General features: G+C 38.0%; 1 protein-coding gene across 2 annotated transcripts in view; it reads right to left on the reverse strand.

Moving 5' to 3' along the window:
• The window catches only part of LOC127625921 (liprin-alpha-4-like), a 167,132-nt gene that overhangs the window by 14,869 nt on the left and 131,657 nt on the right, over positions 1–20,606 (reverse strand). Inside the window, exons 10-25 of one of the 2 annotated variants that reach the window (XM_052101387.1) lie at positions 15,811–15,942; positions 15,090–15,152; positions 14,810–14,901; positions 14,522–14,654; positions 13,816–14,021; positions 10,856–11,084; positions 7,434–7,469; positions 7,074–7,204; positions 5,480–5,598; positions 5,273–5,354; positions 2,769–2,850; positions 2,359–2,559; positions 1,682–1,744; positions 1,320–1,346; positions 793–968; positions 375–472 (exon numbers count right to left, since the gene is read on the reverse strand). In XM_052101387.1, the coding sequence (XP_051957347.1) occupies positions 375–472; positions 793–968; positions 1,320–1,346; positions 1,682–1,744; positions 2,359–2,559; positions 2,769–2,850; positions 5,273–5,354; positions 5,480–5,598; positions 7,074–7,204; positions 7,434–7,469; positions 10,856–11,084; positions 13,816–14,021; positions 14,522–14,654; positions 14,810–14,901; positions 15,090–15,152; positions 15,811–15,942 (1,870 nt within the window). Of the gene's footprint in view, positions 1–374; positions 473–792; positions 969–1,319; positions 1,347–1,681; positions 1,745–2,358; positions 2,560–2,768; positions 2,851–5,272; positions 5,355–5,479; positions 5,599–7,073; positions 7,205–7,433; positions 7,470–10,855; positions 11,085–13,815; positions 14,043–14,521; positions 14,655–14,809; positions 14,902–15,089; positions 15,153–15,810; positions 15,943–20,606 lie in introns of both variants that reach the window. The other variant, XM_052101386.1, reaches the window with a different exon arrangement.

Genomic DNA, 20,606 nt, shown 5'->3' on the forward strand with positions numbered 1-20,606 from the left:
TTTCACAGCTGGCTGGCCTACTTTCTCTTTGTACAATTCTGTGCGCAATGTGCTTAAGTGTGTGTATGTCTTAAGCAGTTGGTGCGTGTGTCTATGTGAGGAAGATGAAAGATTTTAAAAAGCTGTGACAGCTGTGTCAAGTTCATGTGTTATGATAAAGTTCAGCCGGGCGCTGTCCCATTAAATGGATTTGACAATAAAAAAGCACAGCTGTTGACCTCACACATTCCTGTCCTCAAAATGTGGTTAACAGGTATGACCACTAGAGAGTGCTATTCCCTTCATAACTTACTGTGGTAGTAATGAATCCTGTGTAATCATAATTTCCTCATAGGCAGATGAGCTCTAAAACATTATTGTGTCTGCTGAGTCACCTTTGATGTCATGTTGGAAATTTTCTCTTCTTCGTTCTAACTCTTTCCTATCGTAGTTCAGCCTCTTCAAGCACATTATGCCATAGTGCAAACTAGCCCTGCAAAACAACATAAAACAAAAAGTAAAGCAAAACAAAAGTAAAACAAATCAAAACAAAAAGTAGACCAAATAAAGCACAATAAAAAACAAAACGGAACAAAAAGTAAAAACAAAAACAAAACACAAAACGGGACAAAAAACAAAATAAAGCAAAACAAAAAACCATATTAAGACAAAACAAAAAACAAAACAAAAAAAGGCAAGGCAAAATCAAAACAAAAACCAAACCGAAACATAACAAAATACAACAAAAAACAAAATAAAAAAACACAAAATAGTATAAAGAGTACATTTTTAGCAACTATGGTTATTGTTTACCGATGGAAGCTGTCCACCATCTTTAGATGTGTTCGCAGGTCTTTTTTAGTCAGGTGGTCCAGCATACGAGCATCCACCAGGCACTCCATGAAGTAGCTGCGGTACTGAGGTAGGCCCAGACTGGGAAGCCACTCATTCCCAATCCACTCATGGTTCATGTCTCCATATGCTAAAGTCTGAGAAATAGAAGACATATTAGATGCTGTTAATTGGGTCATAAGTGGGTTTATTAATCTTAATCATTTATGTAGGCACCATATACAATCTCACATACAAACTTGCCCACAAACATTATTATCATCATCAATCCTCAATTATTCCACCAAAATCTTTGTATTCCCTGCATACATAACTGCATATTTTCATATGACAATCATTTGAGCTCTCAACCAATTCCATATGCGGTACATTTATAAATTCCTTCTCAGGTTAATCTGTATTGAAAGTGTTTATTATAGAAAAAAAAATGTTAATGGTGAGGTCAATGGAAGACTCTCTGTCGGTCAAAGGCAGCGAGTTCGTCTCACCTGAGCCCAGCTTCCTTCCTCTTTCTCCTGTTAGTCAAACCCCAGAGTGACAGCATGTTAGAGCACATAGGAGACACTGTTAGTAGTATACACTTCCAGTTAAATAACTCACTGAGCTCAGCCAAGTTAGAGTGAATAATGTGGGACACCGAGTAACAGCAGCAGTGAAATACTATTGATTACAGCACAAAACACATACTGTAAACATGGAAACATCACACAAAGGTGCACTGTTTGCGTACTGTGCAGGGCATAGGGGGATGGGATGGATTCAGGGGCAGCAGGCTGGGGTTATGAGGGCTGCAGAAGCGTGGCATATGCATGGCGCCGTGGGCACAAGAGAGTCACACAGATGGACGAACCATTTTGGTGGATGTTGCCATGTTTTCCATCTCCTCATGAGTCACCCACACATTTCCGGAAGACTGTCCACAGAAAAAGAGAGAGACACACACACTAATGGTTTTCAGAAGTCCTGATTGAGACATTGAATGTTTTTGCTATCCCCACGCTTTGTAAGGAGAATATTTCCCACTAACACTAATTCAAGCCCAAAAAACACAGAGGACATAATAGCACTGCAGATAAAAGAGATGGCCTCACTTTCTCAATCCAATGCATAAGAAATCAAACAATGTTGGTTTAAACTGAGCAGGGCGAGAGATGAGGATACGCTCAGAGAAAGTGGGAAAACAGACACGGGCTCAGTTATTCTTTTTGTTCAACGTTAAATTAATAATTCACTCAACAAAAAAAAATTGCCATAATTTATTCACCCCCATGTTGTTTCAACAAACCTGTATGACTTTTTCTCTTCTGTGAAACACAAAAAGTCCATTTTTTTAATTTTTTTTTTTTTTCCCTTGCTTGACAGTGTCTTTCCCCATTCACTTTGACTGTAAGAGAGCTGCCAGGATATTCTTAAAAACTTTTACCTTTTAAGTTCCATAGAAGGAAGAAAGTCATATGTGTTTGGAACATCATGGCTTATATTTGACCATACGTATAAAATGGAGTAGTTTAAGGGCATGGTTCTTACTGTGCGGGAGGTGAGAGGAGCTGACGGACTAGTCAGCGACACCATCTCTTGAATGGCCAGCCTCAGCTTCAACCGATGAAGTGGGTTACTGATACCGATCTCTCGCTGAATCTCTGTATCCGACAGCGCCGACATGATGGCGCCACTCTTCACGTTAGCACGACACGCTGCCACGTACCAAGCTGGCATGCCCACCCACAGCTGAAAGATGTCAAAGGAAAAATTACCAAAATGCTGAAAAAATCTTTGTTATCTTCATCATCATCAGAGCGAGTGAGAAATTATAGTAATTATTGTCATCCGCATCCCCCTTCCCCTCTGTGATTTGTGTGATTATAATCATGGAGATCATGAGAGCTGTGCTCATTACTGCACTGTGGGAGGGATGATGGTTGCTGATGTCTTTGTACCTCGAGCCAGGAGACAACAGTGGGGCCGTCCCACTGAGCGAAAGGAAGTCCTTTCCTCCTGGCACCCTCCAGCAACTCATGTCTGATAGAAGACAAAGAAAAATAAAGACCTTTATAAATCAAACTCACATCAGTGTGAAAGCTGGAAGCATAGAGTTGTGGTTAAACTATATGTGTTATTCAATGTTCAATGCTGAAGCCAATCTCTATTGAGCAGGGTGGCCAAAATACATTGGTGTTACTTCAACTTCAGGAACTTTTAGCAGTCTGGACTTCTAGAAAGTAGTATTTTATGTTCATTTTTGTAATTTTTCCACCTGTGATTTCCACCACATCTCAAATTCTGTATTGTGTTTCATATAATTTTGTGGTGGAAATGAAAATGTTAACACTATTAAAATAAAACGGTCAACTATATATATATATATATGTATAAACACCCCTTTTTCAGGACACTGTATTTTAAAAATAGTTTTGTAAAAATCCAAATAACTTTACAGATCTTTATTGTAAAGTGTTTAAACAATGTTTTTCATGCCTGTTCAATGAACCATAAACAATTAATGAACATGCACCTGTGGAACGGTCATTAAGACACTAACAGCTTACAGACGGTAGTCAATTAAAGTCACAGTTATAAAAACTTAGGACACTAAAGAGACCTTTATACTGACTCTGAAAAACACCAAAAGAAAGATGCCCAGGGTCTCTGCTCATCTGCGTGAATGTGCCTTAGGCATGCTGCATGGAGGCATAAGGACTGCAGATGTGGCCAGGGCAATAAATTGCAATGTCTGTACTGTGAGACATCTAAGACAGCGCTACAGGGAGACAGGAAGGGCAGCTGATCATCCTCGCAGTGGCAGACCACGTGTAACAACACCTGTACAGGATCGGTACATCAAATATCACACCTGTGGGACAGGTACAGGATGGTAACAACAACTGTCCGAGTTACACCAGTGTAAAGGTATTCAATGGAAAGGAGGCGGCGAGATCCGGCTTGACGATATAAATCATATTTTAATGAGAAACTTAAAAGACAACATAAACACACATGACGGACATGTCCGCTAACGATCTCTCTCTCCCGCACGGCCCTCTGCAGTCAGCCTTTAAACCTCACTGAGGCATAATTAGCCTAATACGGGACCGGGTGTGTAGGATCACGACCCGGCCCCGCCCTCCGCCCTGCCACAACCAGGAACACACAATCCCTCCATCAGTGCTCAGACTGTCCGCAACAGGCTCAGAGAGGCTGGACTGAGGGCTTATAGGCCTGTTGTAAAGTCGCCTATGGGCACAAACCCACCTTCACTAGACCAGACAGGACTGTCAAAATGTGCTCTTCACTAATGAGTCACAGTTTTGACTCGCATTTATCGTTGAAGGAATGAGCATTACACCAAAGCCTGTACTCTGGAGTGGGATCGATTTGGAGGTGGAGGGTCTGTCATGGACTGGGATTCATTTAGTTTTTATTTCAAAATAAAAATAAAAACTAAATGAATAAAACAAAAACAGTACAGCAGACATAACCATTTGTTCACATGTTTACTATATTATATACAGTATTTTTTTTTATGACAAGAATTAAAAAATGTAACTAAACTAATAAAAAAATACTTGTCTACACTCTGCCCCTTTCTACCGGCTATGCAGTGTCACGTGCAAAAATAACTCACTCTAGGGGGCACTGCAGAGGAATTTAGACTTTACTCATGACAAGGTTAAAATTATGCGATTGGATTCTTGCTCTCTTGCCGATGCCTTCACAAACCCTGACACATATACAGGAGGGTAAAGTGCACTGAATATAATGTTAACCTCAAAACATGTTCCAATTATCTGGCAAAAAAAAACTATTTAACATAACTGCCTCAGCCTGAACACATCAAGTTACACCAACAAAACTAATTTGAAGGGTTAGATCAGGAAGAATTAGCACTTTAAGGTAACAATTGCAGGTTACCACTTTTGACAGTGTAGGGTTTTCTGGAGTGAACATATTTGTAAGTGACTACAACGGCTATCCAATTACTTTTCCTCATGCAACACCCTGACAAGAAGCACATTTTGTTCTTACCACAGTTCCAAAGAATGGACACACACACACACATAGCCTAAAACTCATCCACATGGCGGGTGCTAATTAGGAAGCGTTTTTTTCTGTTAAGCTATTGGTCAGGGGACAGAGATACAATACCGCTCTACAGAGAGGACAGTAAAGTATCCTCAAATAAGGCTTCTCTTGCCCTGTTATTAGCCTATTATAAAACTTTATTTGTTCACTTGTTTATCTGCAGAAAATGGCACTTTTACCATCTGATCGATTGATCATTTGCTTTAACTGAGCTGTGTAATTAGGATAAAGTCAGATTAGCGAATGGATGATCTAAATCCATATTAGCGAATGGCCTCAGGATGATCTAAAATCAAGTATCAGGATGAAGGGACCACATGTTCTGAGTGATAATTAGAGAGGGACACCAGAGGAGACCTACTTTTTCTTCATCCTGCGGTCTCTCTCTGCCTGGGTGCCCAGTTTGCTCAAGGTCATGGTATCTCCGATACCCATCTCGAAATCTGTTAATCATAACGTGTCATATTAAAACACAAAACTCAATTTATGGTTAGTTAAGCAGAATATTGTCTTAGTTTATACACATAATGCAATAAATCAGAATTTATAGCATTATGATCCTCTTTACCTGGAATAACAGGTGGTGTCATCTGGCCATCCTTGATCATTGGCTGGTCTAAACGTGCTTTCTCCTTCTTGCCAAAGAGACGGCCGATGGAGGACTTTATGCCCTTCTTTTTGTTGCCCCTAGGCATAGAGAGAGAGAGAGAGAGAGAGAGGAGAGATATTGTGTGCCTTATTTATAAACACTTAGGGGTCGTTCACACAGGATGCGTTCTTGGATTACAAAAACAGCTAGTCTGACGCAATGTGTACAAAGACAAACAACTGAAATATAGTGCAGATTGAATGCAAGGACCTGTCCTGTGTGAATGGCCTTATACTGTCTAACATTCTCTTAACTTCCATTATCATTTTTGTATGTAATCCTTTCATTAAGTGGTCTGCCCTGCTGAGAATTGCTTTGTTATTCATGCACTTCAATTTGGGACTATCAAAGCTAATGCTCAATCTTGATAAAAATGATTATTAAAATATATTTTTACACCACTTAAGTGCAGGAATATTCATTTTATAAAGATATAAAGGATGATAAACATCTTATGTCTTCAGTGTTGTGGTGAATTTTGAGTAAATATTATGTAAAATTGGTTCAATTAGTTAAATCAATTTGTTGTGAAGCAATTTTGTGAATATACACCAAATGTGTGCATATAAGCATCCACAAAGCATATAAAGGCTGTATAAAAGCAACCCATAAGACTTCAATGGTTAAACCTATGTCTTCAGAACCGATATGATAGGTGTGGTTGAGAAAGAGATCAATATTTAAGCCCCCTTTTACTATTAATCTCCACTTTCACTTTCACTTCAACATTCTTCTTCTTTTGTTTTTGGCGATTCACATTCTTCATGCATACTGCCCCATACTGGGCAATGAGGAGAATTAATAGTAAAAATGGACTTAAATATTGATCTGTTTCTCACCCACACCTATCCTAACACATCTGAAGACATGGATTTAACCACTGGATTTGCATGGATTACTCTTATGCTCACATTATATGCTTTTTGGAACCTCAAAATTCTGGCCACCATTCACTTGCACTGTATGAACCTACAGAGCTGAAATAGTCTTCTAAATATCTTAGTTTGTGTACAGTAGAAGAAAGAAAGTTATACACATCTAGGATGGCATGAGGGTGAGTAAATGATGAGAGATTTTAACTTTTTGGGTGAACTATCCCTTTAAACTAGCCTGCATGCACATTAACTACTTCTATTTTATTGTATTCTTTATTAAATTGCCCATATGAAAAGATCACAGCTAATAGGGAAGATCTCAAATAGTGTCGATTATATAGAGAGAACATCTGGAGGTAAAAATGTACTAACATATATTCACTGAAGACTGATACAGAGACTATAGTCACTATTGGACAAATGTGGACAACAAGATGAACAAAGTCATGCTGATAGTAATTAACTATTTTATAGTCCCAAGATAAGCTAAGTGTATGTTTGTGTGTTTCTGTGAGTCACAAACTCATCTGTCCTCAGTTGAGCCTGCTGGGTAAATTATGTCCAATCTACTTCAATCAGAGAGGAATCTATAAGCACTAGAGACGTGATTGGCTGTGGATGTTTGTGAGTGTATTTACCCTCGGCCATCCTCTAGGCTTCCTGTTAGCTGAGCGAAGTTCATTTGGTCTAGTCTGAGGCTGCGAGGGGAGGAGGGGGGCGATGTCTCACACTTTATGGTGGCCTTGTCCTCTCGAGCCTCCACGGGGGACTAGGACAAAACCACAATTTTGCAACAACACTAATGACACACACAAATCTTCTCCCACACACCTCCAAACACTCATTAATTAATACGGAGTCAAATTAACATGCAAACACAAACACTTTATGTTCTTCACATCTGTCACTCTCACAAGCAGGCACACACATATTGAATTGACAAAAAAACCAAGCAGGTCTTCCGTTTACTCATTTAGAAATGAAGACAGTACACTTACAGCCACTCTCCTGCGGTGTTTCCTTAAATCACTAGGCTGATAGCGTTAGCATGGAGAAAGAGACCGAAAAGATGCAGGAATATAGATTAATATATAATAAATATTATCACTGTTAGAAAAATCTAAATAGGATTCATTCAAGCTCCTGTTGAACTCATGGAGTGAGGGAAGGGAGCAGAGTCAGAGATAGAGGAGAAACCTGTGTGTTTGTTCACGGACAGGGTCCAAATATATATATATATATATATATATATATATATATATATATATATATATATATATATACACAGTTTCATGGCAAGTAACAAATATTTGGGTCGTTGATAAATAAGGTTGTTTGAGATGATAAAAATTTGTCATATAAAAATCAAGTTTAAACCACATGTATCAAGCTTGTAGAAATGTAATGTTTGTGTCCATGTTGATATCATATATTTGTTTTAATTTTCTTCAATTATTACTTACTGTACAATGTTTTTAAAGGGTAAAAATATGTCAATATTGTCAAGATGTTTTGTCAGGGCTACTCCATTAGACCTGAAAAAAATTTGCCTTTTGATAAAATTCTATATATAGGAGATATTTTTTTTTATTTCACACGAAGTCATGAGGATCACCTAAGATGACATGGCAGGAATTTTTATCAATGAAATAGTTTTGTGTGCCCTCGCAATAAGGTTTGCGTTCCCTCTCATTAGTTTGTGTTCCTTCGTGATAAGTTTTGCTTTCCCTCACAATAGTTTGTGTACCCTTGCAATAAATTGACCAAGGTATTACTACAGTAACTTATTTTAATCTTGATATTCATAGTAAAATAATAGTAATGATACAGGACAATGAAAACCATGTTAATAAATACAGGTGAAACTCGAAAAATTAGAATATCGAGCAAAAGTTCATTAATTTCAGTAATTCAACTTAAAAGGTGAAACTAATATATTATATAGATTCATTACAAGCAAAGTAAGATATTTCAAGCCTTTATTTGATATAATTTTTATGATTATGGCTTACAGCTTATGAAAACCCCAAATTCAGAATCTCAGAAAATTAGAATATTGTGAAAAGGTTCAGTATTGTAGGCTCAAAGTGTCACACTCTAATCAGCTAAACACCTGCAAAGGGTTCCTGAGCCTTTAAATGGTCTCTCAGTCTGGTTCAGTTGAATTCACAATCATGGGGAAGACTGCTGACCTGACAGTTGTGCAGAAAACCATCTTTGACACCCTCCACAAGGAGGGAAAGCCTCAAAAGGTAATTGCAAAAGAAGTTGGATGTTCTCAAAGTGCTGTATCAAAGCACATTAATAGAAAGTTAAGTGGAAGGGAAAAGTGTGGAAGAAAAAGGTGCACAAGCAGCAGGGATGACCGTAGCCTGGAGAGGATTGTCAGGAAAAGGCCATTCAAATGTGTGGGGAGCTTCACAAGGAGTGGACTGAGGCTGGAGTTACTGCATCAAGAGCCACCACACACAGACGGGTCCTGGACATGGGCTTCAAATGTCAGTATTCCTCTTGTCAAGCCGCTCCTGAACAACAAACAACGTCTGTTTTCTGATGAGAGCAAATTTTGCATCTCATTTGGAAACCAAGGTCCCAGAGTCTGGAGGAAGAATGGAGAGGCACACAATCCAAGATGCTTGAAGTCCAGTGTGAAGTTTCCACAGTCTGTGTTGGTTTGGGGAGCCATGTCATCGGCTGGTGTTGGTCCACTGTGCTTTATTAAGTCCAGAGTCAACGCAGCCGCCTACCGGGACATTTTAGAGCACTTCATGCTTCCTTCAGCAGACAAGCTTTATGGAGATGCTGACTTCATTTTCCAGCAGGACTTGGCACCTGCCCACACTGTCAAAAGTACCAAAACCTGGTTCAATGACCATGGTATTACTGTGCTTGATTGGCCAGCAAACTCGCTTGACCTGAACCCCATAGTGAATCTATGGGGCATTGCCATGAGAAAGATGAGAGACATGAGACCAAACAATGCAGAAGAGCTGAAGGCCACTATTGAAGCATCTTGGTCTTCCATAACACCTCAGCAGTGCCACAGGCTGATAGCATCCATGCCACGCCGCATTGAGGCAGTAATTAATGCAAAAGGGGCCCAAACCAAGTACTGAGTACATATGCATGATTATACTTTTCAGAGGGCCGACATTTCTGTATTTAAAATCCTTTTTTTAATTGATTTCATGTAATATTCTAATTTTCTGAGATTCTGAATTTGGGGTTTTCATAAGCTGTAAGCCATAATCATCAAAATTATATCAAATAAAGGCTTGAAATATCTTACTTTGATTGTAATGAGTCTATATAATATATTAGTTTCACCTTTTAAGTTGAATTACTGAAATTAATGAACTTTTGCACGATATTCTAATTTTTCGAGTTTCACCTGTATCATAATTTTGTGGTTATTATGGTTTTACAACAAACATTATATAAACCATGGTTACTTTATGGATACAGTATACTGCATTAAAACCATGGTTTCCACCCCCAAAAAAACATGGTTACTTAACATACTTTTCATAGTTACTACAATATTACTATAGTAAATCCTCTAAAAACTATGGTTACTACAGTCTAAAATATTACTTTCGTAAAACTATAGTTAAACTATGGTATTTGTAAAAAAAAATATATATATATATATATAAGTCCTGTGCTGTCCTCTAAGGGACTCTATACTAAAGGGATCTTCTCTGTTTTATGGCTTTCTTGTCACATGACAAAAGAATGGCTCCATGCATGCTGGTTTCACTGCCTGGACAAAAGTTTTAAAGCTATTAATAATATTATAAAACTAAATTGTTTCACTGTTTTTATTTATTATTATTTGTTTTTTAAATAATTATAAAAAATGATTAAACAATGCTTATGCCAACATTTCTTTTTACATAATTGTTTTGTTACTCTCGCTGGACGGATATAACCACCTAGACATTTGTTACTTTAAGGCCCAGTAAAAATGTCAAAATTACTTTGTGCTCAGAATTTCATCACATTTGATAATAGTACAGGTGTGAATTGCATTTTGTATGTATTTTTAAATACCTTAATAGATCCCGACAGAAAAAAGGAGCATCATGTCAATGGCCCATTTATAAACTGTAATTTTTTTCAATTCACTGTGTACCTAAAAGATCCTTTTGGACAGTAGTCATGGGCTAACACAGAAAGTTGTAAAAAGACTTTCAGATTTTGATGATAAGCATTGAATTAGGAGGTCAGAAATTGTAAACAATATTGCATTATTATTACAATTGTTATGAAGAGTTCTATCTGTAATAGATGTCTGTAATTTGTGAAGAATGCCACACTAATTGGAAAACAATCTGGTGAGGCATGATCACACAAGAACCGTTCATACATTGTCTGCATGCATGAATTGCACATGTGTAGGAGGGCTGGTCAGCCTCACCAGGGTCATGATGCCTAACTCATGGGCGGTTGAACCGGATGTCATCTTGGGTGTGGATCGGCCGCTTACAGGAGGCGAAGAACTGGCCAGGGAGAGGGCGGTGACGGAGGTGGGGATGGAGGATCGTGGCCGCAGGGTCACATTGAGCCCGTCCATACTGCCGCTGTTCACCCGACTCTCGATCTCATCCGCCCGCAGCTCTGCTGATTCCCTCTCCACCTGGATCATTCTGAGAGAGACAGAGAGAGATAGAGATAGAGATATCAAATCAAAGCCACAAGCCTTTTTTCCAATCAGAATATATATATATATATACAAAAAGAACATGTAACTGTGATCAAGAAAATGTATGGTTATATACTATGTTAATCAATTCAATAACACTTTCCATGAAGCCTTATGTATTATGCATTATGAAGGTTTTCATAATGTCTTACATAAGGCACCTTTTAATCAGTTGAACGTTCTTGTAAATAATTCTAAGCAGTAATAATTAATTACAGTCTCATATTCCAGCTTAGTATGCCAAGTCATTTATAAATAAGCTTTAGTAGACTGATTTCCCTGGGAAGTGTTAACTCTGTGGCTCACTTTCAGAACATTGCTCGGTTTGTTTGTGCATCCCAAACAGCCCAATAACAGCAATATTTACTCTTCGTGTGAGTTGTGGGCGGGATTATCTTTTTGTTGACCAATGGAAGACAAAGGGAGTGTTTGAGAAACCTGTTTGAAAACATTATTTCTGCAATTACGAAATCGCACACTTAATCTTTATACAGTATAATGCATTAAAACACACAATGAACACCCAAATTCATGTTTTCTATCACTAATAATGTACTATACATTTATAAGGTGAATGGATCAGAATTATAATTTCACAAACAGTGGTTAAACTGATTTATGAAAAGATAAAATACTGTATATTACAATGTATAAGGCATTATGAATACCTTTAAATGTATTGAGAACACTTACATAAGGCATTTTATACTGTACATAGGCTTTGTAGAACCGTATTGATAAATTCAAGTATTCATGCAGCGGAAATGCAGTCAGTGAAACTTTAAGAGTTCATTCATCACATCACTGCACATCGCAGGCAATGCTGCTACTGATTGGCATTTATATTTATCAACGACTCAGAATCAATCTTTGTGACGGGCAGATTCAGCGTAGTGACTCACAAATATTGTCATATATGGCAGAGGTTCTACCGCCAACATTTTCCTTTATGCTGCTGAATGAAATCCAGACAGCTCGGTATCAGGACAGAGGCTTCAGTGGACTGTTTGGATTTAGACGGGATGAGGTTCTGACAGTTTCTGTAACCGTTCCAGTTATATCTCCAGTCTGCCAGAGCAGAGAGATGCCAAGGTGCTCTTTTGGTCTGCCTGCAGTATCTAAGTCATTTTGAAATCTAAAAAGTCAGTGAATTTGAGAAGAAAGCTGACTCTTGGCTATAAGTGCCCATCTGTCTTATGAGTGTGTTCAACAGAGTGTGCCTTTAAAGCACAACATTCTGATCAATAAGACACCTGAACCTGACATCTGAATCATCAAAGCTGTTATATTTGCATCAGAATATTAGGCCTCTAGTAAGTAGCAATATCTTAGAAGGTTAATATACTAAGGACATTTTGTAAAGCATAACCCTGAAATCAGTTTAAACTGATCGGTAACACATTGGCGACGTTTCTTTCATTTTAAGGGAATTTTTAATCTGCCAGAAGTTAAAGGAGCCATTCTGTATACTTTTGTAGCATATTATTTCCCCCCAAAAGTCCATTTATAGTGTTATTAAAAAAAATTGTACCAAAAACCGTCATAATCTTTTTTTTCTGTGACTATTTTTCCTCTCTCTCTCTGACCTTTGCTTGCTCTTTTTGCTGGTGTACCTTTAACCCCTTAATTTCTAGTGCATTTTTGGGCTGCCTACTGCAATTTTTCCATAGACATTCAGTCTAATTCACCATTCATGCACCAACCCCATTGTTTCATCAAATATTTTGGCCTCTGAGTAGAATAGAAGCTCATTCTAGGTGTCATTAGAAATCTGAGATTCTCCCCTTTGCGATAATATAAACGTTTTATCACCAATAATCGAACAAGTTTTTCCGATGATTTGAATAGCATGCTGGACTGCATATTTTGTTCTGGACAACTTAGATATAACATTGAATTATTCACCCAAGAAAGCTCATACACAAGTAAAAAATGGCTCAAAGATAAAAGCAGATATAACGTTTTTGGCTACCTAGGGCTTACAGATGCATTGATTGGCACAAAAAAAATTGTTTGCATTTGAAGCCTATTTCACTTTGTGATTTTTTTTTTAAATCAATTGATCCATGGTATTAAGGCAACAAATAAACTATATAGTCATATGTCTGAGAATGAGAGCTTTCATTTGATATATGACTTATCCATTTAATTGCTATGTGAAAGACTTTTATATTCACATGAATATTTCTACCACATTACCTCTAGGTGGCGCTTATTTGAGACATGGATGTTTTCAGCCCTTATTTTGTTATTTTATGTAACATAAATGCAAAATTGATGGTATTCTATGAAAAGTTCTGATTCTAAACTTTCAAATGAAACCCAATATGTCTGACTTACTTCATGTATCCAGGACTTGAACATTTTAATATAAAGAGCCCCCATATGGGCCCGCTGGCGGGTCTATAGAGTTTAATTAACACTATTGAACAAGGATTCCCATTTTGGTCTGTTTCTCACCTAAAACCTTTCATAGAGCTTCAGAAGGCTTGGATTAAACCACTTGAGGTGTGTGGATTACTTTTATGCTGCCTTTACGTCCTTTTTAGGAGCTTGAAAATTTTGTATCCCATTGACTTATATTGTATATACAAAAACACATCACGTTTGTTTTCCGCTTGAGAAAGAAAGTCCTTTTTCTGCAAACTGTAACTTTAAGAGTCTGTATTCCTCACCTTATCTCCTCATTAATGGCATCGAGCTGTTCCTGCAGCATGAGAGCGAGTGTCTGCGCATCTGAGTGCCCACTGGGAGACAGCATATCGGCTGAACTGAAGATGGTCTCACGGTCTTCATCATCCAAGTCTGAGAGCTCAGTGTCGCTGCCCATCAGGTGAGTACGGCTCGCCCGAAGGCTGGAAGGTTGAGAGCGATCCCAGTCCTGCTCCACCATCGGCAGAGTCTAAAAACACACACCACCAAAAGACACATGGATAAGGGCACAAAAACCACAGGCTTATCAAACAGGTATTATTCAACCATGACTTTCCAAGATTTTAGTGGTTAAGAAAGATATTTTGGATAAGTGAAGAGTTCCTGTAGTGTAACTGGTAGAGAGTGGAGCTGGCAATGACAGTGAATTGCTGCTCTATGTGGCTTTGGTTAAAAGTGTCTGCGTACATAAAATATAATCTAAATATGTAACCCAGAACTTACAGTGAATGCATCCAATGAGGCAAAATAGGAAAGAGAAAGAGAGAGGTAAGACTGAAGGAATAAACATTGTCCATATTTATTATTACAGCACAGTGCTACACCTAGAGGCAACATTTAGCTGTTGGTTTACATCATTTTACACCACTGAAATAAATTGAAGGAAGACAGGAAGTGAGCGTTTTAATTTGAGACTGTAATCGATGGTAATGTAGATGACATTGACACCTTTGTGGGTTCATCCCTGAGTGCCAACAGTCGACCTTTCTGAGCCCTTCGTACGACCCCTGTGGAGGAATAATGATCACCCTGACCTTCCACCACTGAGAATCGCAGGTCTGTGGCACTGCCAACATGAGACCTAAGACAGGGTCAACAGAGAAAGAGAGAGACAGACAGACAGAAAGAGAAGCTCAGATGCCTTACTTGGCATGTGTTCATGGCTATATCCCATTTAATTCACAAATTAAAATAGAGCACATGCTTTCTTATGTTAAATTGAAATCTGGATGTCACCTAGGGTGTGTTCCATCTCCAAACACCCCACTCCTGCGCTTCAGATGATCCAGTTCTGCTCGTAGTTTCTCAATCTCACCGATCAGCCTCTCCTACAAAGTCAAAGAACACTCAATTAGTTGAATAAGTTCATGCAAGTTTCATAAATTCATGTCTCATTACAAAAGGAAGCAGAATTTACCATACTTTAACATGCTATTGTTTTTGGATGTTTGACATATAAAATGTCCATGGACCTTTTCAGTTACAGATCAGTGCAATATCTTAGGAGCAATGATACCTTTGAGTGATGGAACTCTTCGAGTTGTTTCTGAGAGTTCTCCAAGTCATGGATGAGTGCATTCTTGATGAAGGAGAAACAGGAAATAGAAAGATAGAAGAAAGAAAGTTGAGAAAAAGGTCAAAGCAGCAGGCCGTACTTAAGATGACATGCATGCTCGTCTCTCTCTCTACATATTGTGCTTCGACCTGTCCACTTACATCTGGACAATCATTCTCACACACTACTTTCCTGTCTTATCAGCTTAGAGCTAAAAAAATAATAAAATTGCTTGGTGCTAATCATGTGAGCAAAATGGCTGACCTTTGCAGTACATCGGCGACAAATAGGTTGTACTTTTTAAAATAAGTTAACTACATTAGTTAACATGAACAAACAAAAAGGGTGCCAGATGAGCTGGTCCATGAGCTGGACTTTCACACACAGAACAGTCTGTAGAATGTACTCCGAATGTTGCCAAAAACACAAAAAAAATCCAATGAGTGGCAGCTCTGCGGACGAATATGCCTTGTTGATGAGAGAGGCCAACAGAGAATGGCCAGACTGGTTCAAACTGACAAAGGGACATCCAGCTATGGAAATAGATCTGCTGACATGTGGCCTGGGAAATAATTCAGTAATGAGAGCTGTGTGTAGGAGGATACTGAAGGCTGACACTTTGCTTGAAAGATAATGGTTAAGTATGTACTGCATGTGTGGGTATGTGTGGTTTAACCTGTACCTTATCCTCCAGTGCAGCCATGCGCTCCTTCAGGTGCAGCTGTAGTCGTTCATTAGATTCAGTGAGGAGACGGTCTACAGTGTCTGACAAACGTTTGTTATGCTCCTCATTCATCTTCTCCCTCTGACGAGCCTGAGAGTGATTTAGAGAGTCAACAGAAAAGATAAAAATAAGAAAAAGGTGGAGTGTGAAATGTAGTGTAGAAGACTGTCTTTTAACTGCATACAGTACAGTAATTGCTATGGTTTTCTGAGGGGTTTTTAGTGCATTAGTATGTGTTTGGTAGGTTCTTCTGGGTCAACAGATAGCACCCACCCCCAAATGTCTATGATATATTTGTCATTTAATATAGAACAAGTCCCTCCTTTAATGGAAGTCAATGAGATTTTATTGCACATCATCAAATATCAAGTCATGAATCTGATCACTTACTGCACACCTCTCCAAAACAAGCTGCACCCTTTGATGTATCACAAATAATTTACATACTGAAGTTTAGTACTTAGTTTCAGAGATTTGGTGGGGCAAAAGTAATAATGATGCTAGCCTTAACAGGCACTACTTACTACAATATTTTGAATTGCAATTCAATTGTGAAGTTCACAGTAAAACCAATAGAGGGCATCATTAAACCCTGAAGCACAGTAGACATTTTAAATATTTTTTTTTGTCTATGATTTTAATGACTTATACAAACATTATATATATATATATATATATATAGCTTCAAAGCTTCAAACTATGTTTAACTTGGCAAAGTGACCTAAAACTATATGTTTAAGACGAAATGCAAACGAGACGCTCCAAAAGCGTCTGACGCAGGTGTGCACTGACACGTCCTTAGAAAAGCCCTCATAATAAATCTATCTCGGATTGATTCAATTGCAAAATAGATTGCTGTGAACACTAGGCCAATTATAGGCAGATTACATAAATTCAGTAATATGGAAATAAGCATATATTGCATACTAAAGACACTTTTTGAATTGTCTTTTTGGTAACACTTCACACTGGAACACTTCTATTCGTTAATATTAGTTAATAAAAATACAATTGTTTATTTTCAGTTCATGTTTGTTTTTTTAAATATAACTATTTATAGTATTTAATCATTTATTGAATTATTGTTATTTGAGGGGCTTTCTAGGCAAATATTTATATATGCGATTAATTTGATTAATTACATTTCTGAGGGCATGTGGTGTATATAATGTATATAATGCAAGGGTGATGACTTTTAAACACAGTTGCAGTGGGATATTGGCACTCAGTTGCCTGGCAACAAACTCTTAATTTTCTTTTGGTAGCAAATGACTTTTAAGATGTAGTCAGCTCAGAGCTTCGTGAATGTACGCACCAGTTTCATTAAGGTTTAAGGAGTATAAGGAGTCTGTTTTAAGTCATTAAAACCATCAGCTCACATGCAGGAGGAAATTTAGCATGCATGAATTATTCAAAATCCAAATATAGCAGCCAATTACAGTGCTGCTCTTAATGGGGGTGGGGAAATTCAGCAGCAAGATGGGCTACAAATATGCCCCATATTCACAATTATGGGAATGTATTTGCATGCATAGCATTGCTTGATTATAGATATTTGCAGGTATTTGTTTAAGTCTGTGTGTGTGTGTGTGTGCCTGAGAAACAGGCAGAGGAGGCTAATCAGAGTGGTCAGCCCCAAGAGTCCCTACTGTGAGGTCAAACACATCACCTACAGGCCTGGTCAAGACCTATTGCGCAACACCCACTGTCTCTGTGAATCCATACACAAACGTACAAGTTTAAGTGGGGACATACCATAGAATTCTATTGTTTTTATGAAGTGAATAACAATTGCTATAGACCACTGGTTCACAACCAAGACAGCCTGGGGCCCACTAAGGGCCCTCAGCAAACTTCCAAGGGGGCTGTAAGATGATTTAAAATGATTAGTTATATTATAATAATGTAACTTAAACTGCAAAAAAAAAAAAAACTCTAAAAATCAAGATGCACAGCATGTAAACTGTCATCGTATTTCTTATTTTAATGAATTAATCCCTCAACGACTGTTGTTTTTATTGAAGAACATGACAAAATGTAAATCTATTGACAATCCTAGTTTCTGTTAATAAAAAAAATTGAAATGAACAGCAATTGCTTTATTTATTAATTACATTTTCTTTTTTAGGACGTCCCTGAATGTTTTTATGTAAGATTTAGCTCGCTTTTGGGGATAAATCTGGCCCCAAACTATAGTTAAGTAGAGTACAATGGGCTGATGGCACACCTTATGGAAAATTTGCTTGTTTTTATTAATAAAAAATGCATCAATATTAAAGAAAATGTATTTTTATTGAATATAGATGAAGCAACTATTTGTATGGGGGGGCGGAATAATAACAGAAGACTGTTTTGATTACTGAGGGGCCTTTTATCCCACACTTTTGGGGTAAAAGGCCCCCAGGGGGGATTAAAGTGATATCATTTATCATATCAACAATAGTTAAAGGATGAAATTTGTCAACTCAGGCAAATACATTTGAGACAGATAGATGCTTTTTTGAGTAACAAATTAAACTTATTCAAAATAACCACTTCAGAAAAGGGTTAATGGGTTACCATTTCATGTTCATTTCAATCACATTCTGCATTTCATAACATCTTAAGTATTCTATAAACAAATTAATCTCACTTGTGATTGGATAAGTCAAGTTGAGTCAAATCTACTCGCCCACTTAAGAAAAACAATGTGTTTTATGAGGGCCTTTGGCAGCGGCGTAGCTAGACCTTAGCTGATAGGGCTGAAGCCCTGGATCTTTTGTTAATAGACTCACATTTTTTTTTTTTTTACATTTAAAAAAATAAGGCTTAATGTTAATTACATCAGGGTACAAAAGCAATGAGGCATGCTTCAATTCTGGCTTCAAATGTAAATTAATTCCAATCAGTGAGCCCAACTTGCATTAATTGACAGTTCGCACTTTGATTTTTACCTGCTGTTTGTGCTCAGGTTCATCAGACAAATAGTTATGAATGCCTCGTGTGGGAGCTTTCTATTTTCTCTCATGGGGTGCAGCTTTTCTGTATCAGAGGCACTGAGATTTTATTATGCAAGCCTTATTTCTAAATATATAATCTATAATCCACATTTCTAATCTTCATTTGTTTATAACAATCCAATCACTAAGAAGATTTGAATGCATGCACCAGTCATCTTGTTCAGTTATTCGGGTTTAGTCGGGAGTCGGTACGTGGTAATGTTTATTGCAATGGAATTTCCTCAAACGCTGCTCAAAATAGCAGCACAGTGAGCTATAAGCCTAAATAGCACAATACAAAGGTCTTTAAATGATACAATCTCACATTAAAGTCAAACAAAAATGACTGCCTGTATTGTATGTGTGCTCTGCCCGTGCTGGTTCATATTTCCATGTCATGTGCGTGGAGTTAAACTGCTGCGTTTAAATAGCCTCTTTGGGGTGCCTTGATTTTTAAATGGTTTCAAATCAACTAACATTGAACTTGAATTTGAACAACTTCATTGAACAACTTGTCTAATTATTGTACTTAAGTCTGAGTAAAAGGGAAAGAAAACACTTTCTTACCGTTTATCAAGCGTTGAAACTTTGTTTTGTTTAAAAACAACCTGGAATCATGTTTAATAACAGTTATGAAACCCATGGGGGCCCTGGGTAGCTCAGCGAGTATTGACACTGACTACTACCCCTGGAGTCGCGAGTTCGAATCCAGGGTGTGCTGAGTGAATCCAGCCAGGTCTCCTAAGCAACCAATTCGGCCTGGTTGCTAGGGAGGGTAGAGTCACATGTGGTAACCTCCTCATGGTCGTGATTAGTGGTTCTCGCTATCAATGGGGTGCGTGGCAAGTTGTGCGTGTATCGAGGAAGGTAGCATGAGCCTCCACATGCAGAGTCGAGGTGTCACGCACAATGAGCCACGTAATAAGATGCGTGGATTGACTGTCTCAGAAACGGAGGCAACTGAGACTTGTTCTCCGCCACCCGGATTGATGTGAGTAACCACGCCACCACGAGGACCTACTAAAAACAAATTGTGATATTATGATATTAGTTTTCATATGAAAATAAAGTCAAAATTATTAGAATAAAGTCATAGCATATTGAGATTATAGTCATAATATTTTGAGATTGAAGTAAAAATGATTAGAATAAAGTTTTAGCATTGCGAGAATTAGTATAAAGTAGTATACTGTGTGAATAAAGTAGAAATATTAGAGAAACAAATCTCAATATTAGGCTAAACAGAGTGTCATTATCGCAATGATGGAACGGACGCCGAGCCAGCAGCTTCATTAATACAAGAGATGTATGTGGAGGACGTAGTTACATCATACTTTAGGATAGGATTTTACAATAAAGAAACCCTTGGTATTTTGTCTCATCAGCACAGAGTTATTAGTATCCGGGCTCTGCAGCGGTAATGTAGGAAATGTAATTTATTCAGGAGAAAGAGCCAGCCAGATCTGAGAAGTCCCGCTCAGCGTTGTTGTTGGGTTTTCCTCTCTAAACAATACTGTAACTGAGGGGATGCTACCACATACAATATGTCATTATGGACTTACATAGTTCATGGCAGTTCCAATTATTTTTCGCTTCACTTGAGTGCGAGCCTATATATCGTGCCTCCATTGACAGGTGCCACAGATTGATTACTCTCGTACTAATCCACCCCTCATTCATGAACAGAGTGCTTGCAAAATCTTGATGATGCTCCATTTTGCTGTTGTCCACAATATCACTTTGATGCTACGTTCCTTTCGATTTATACTCAAAATT

Source organism: Xyrauchen texanus, chromosome 32, assembly GCF_025860055.1.
Source record: "Xyrauchen texanus isolate HMW12.3.18 chromosome 32, RBS_HiC_50CHRs, whole genome shotgun sequence".
NCBI lineage: Eukaryota > Metazoa > Chordata > Actinopteri > Cypriniformes > Catostomidae > Xyrauchen > Xyrauchen texanus.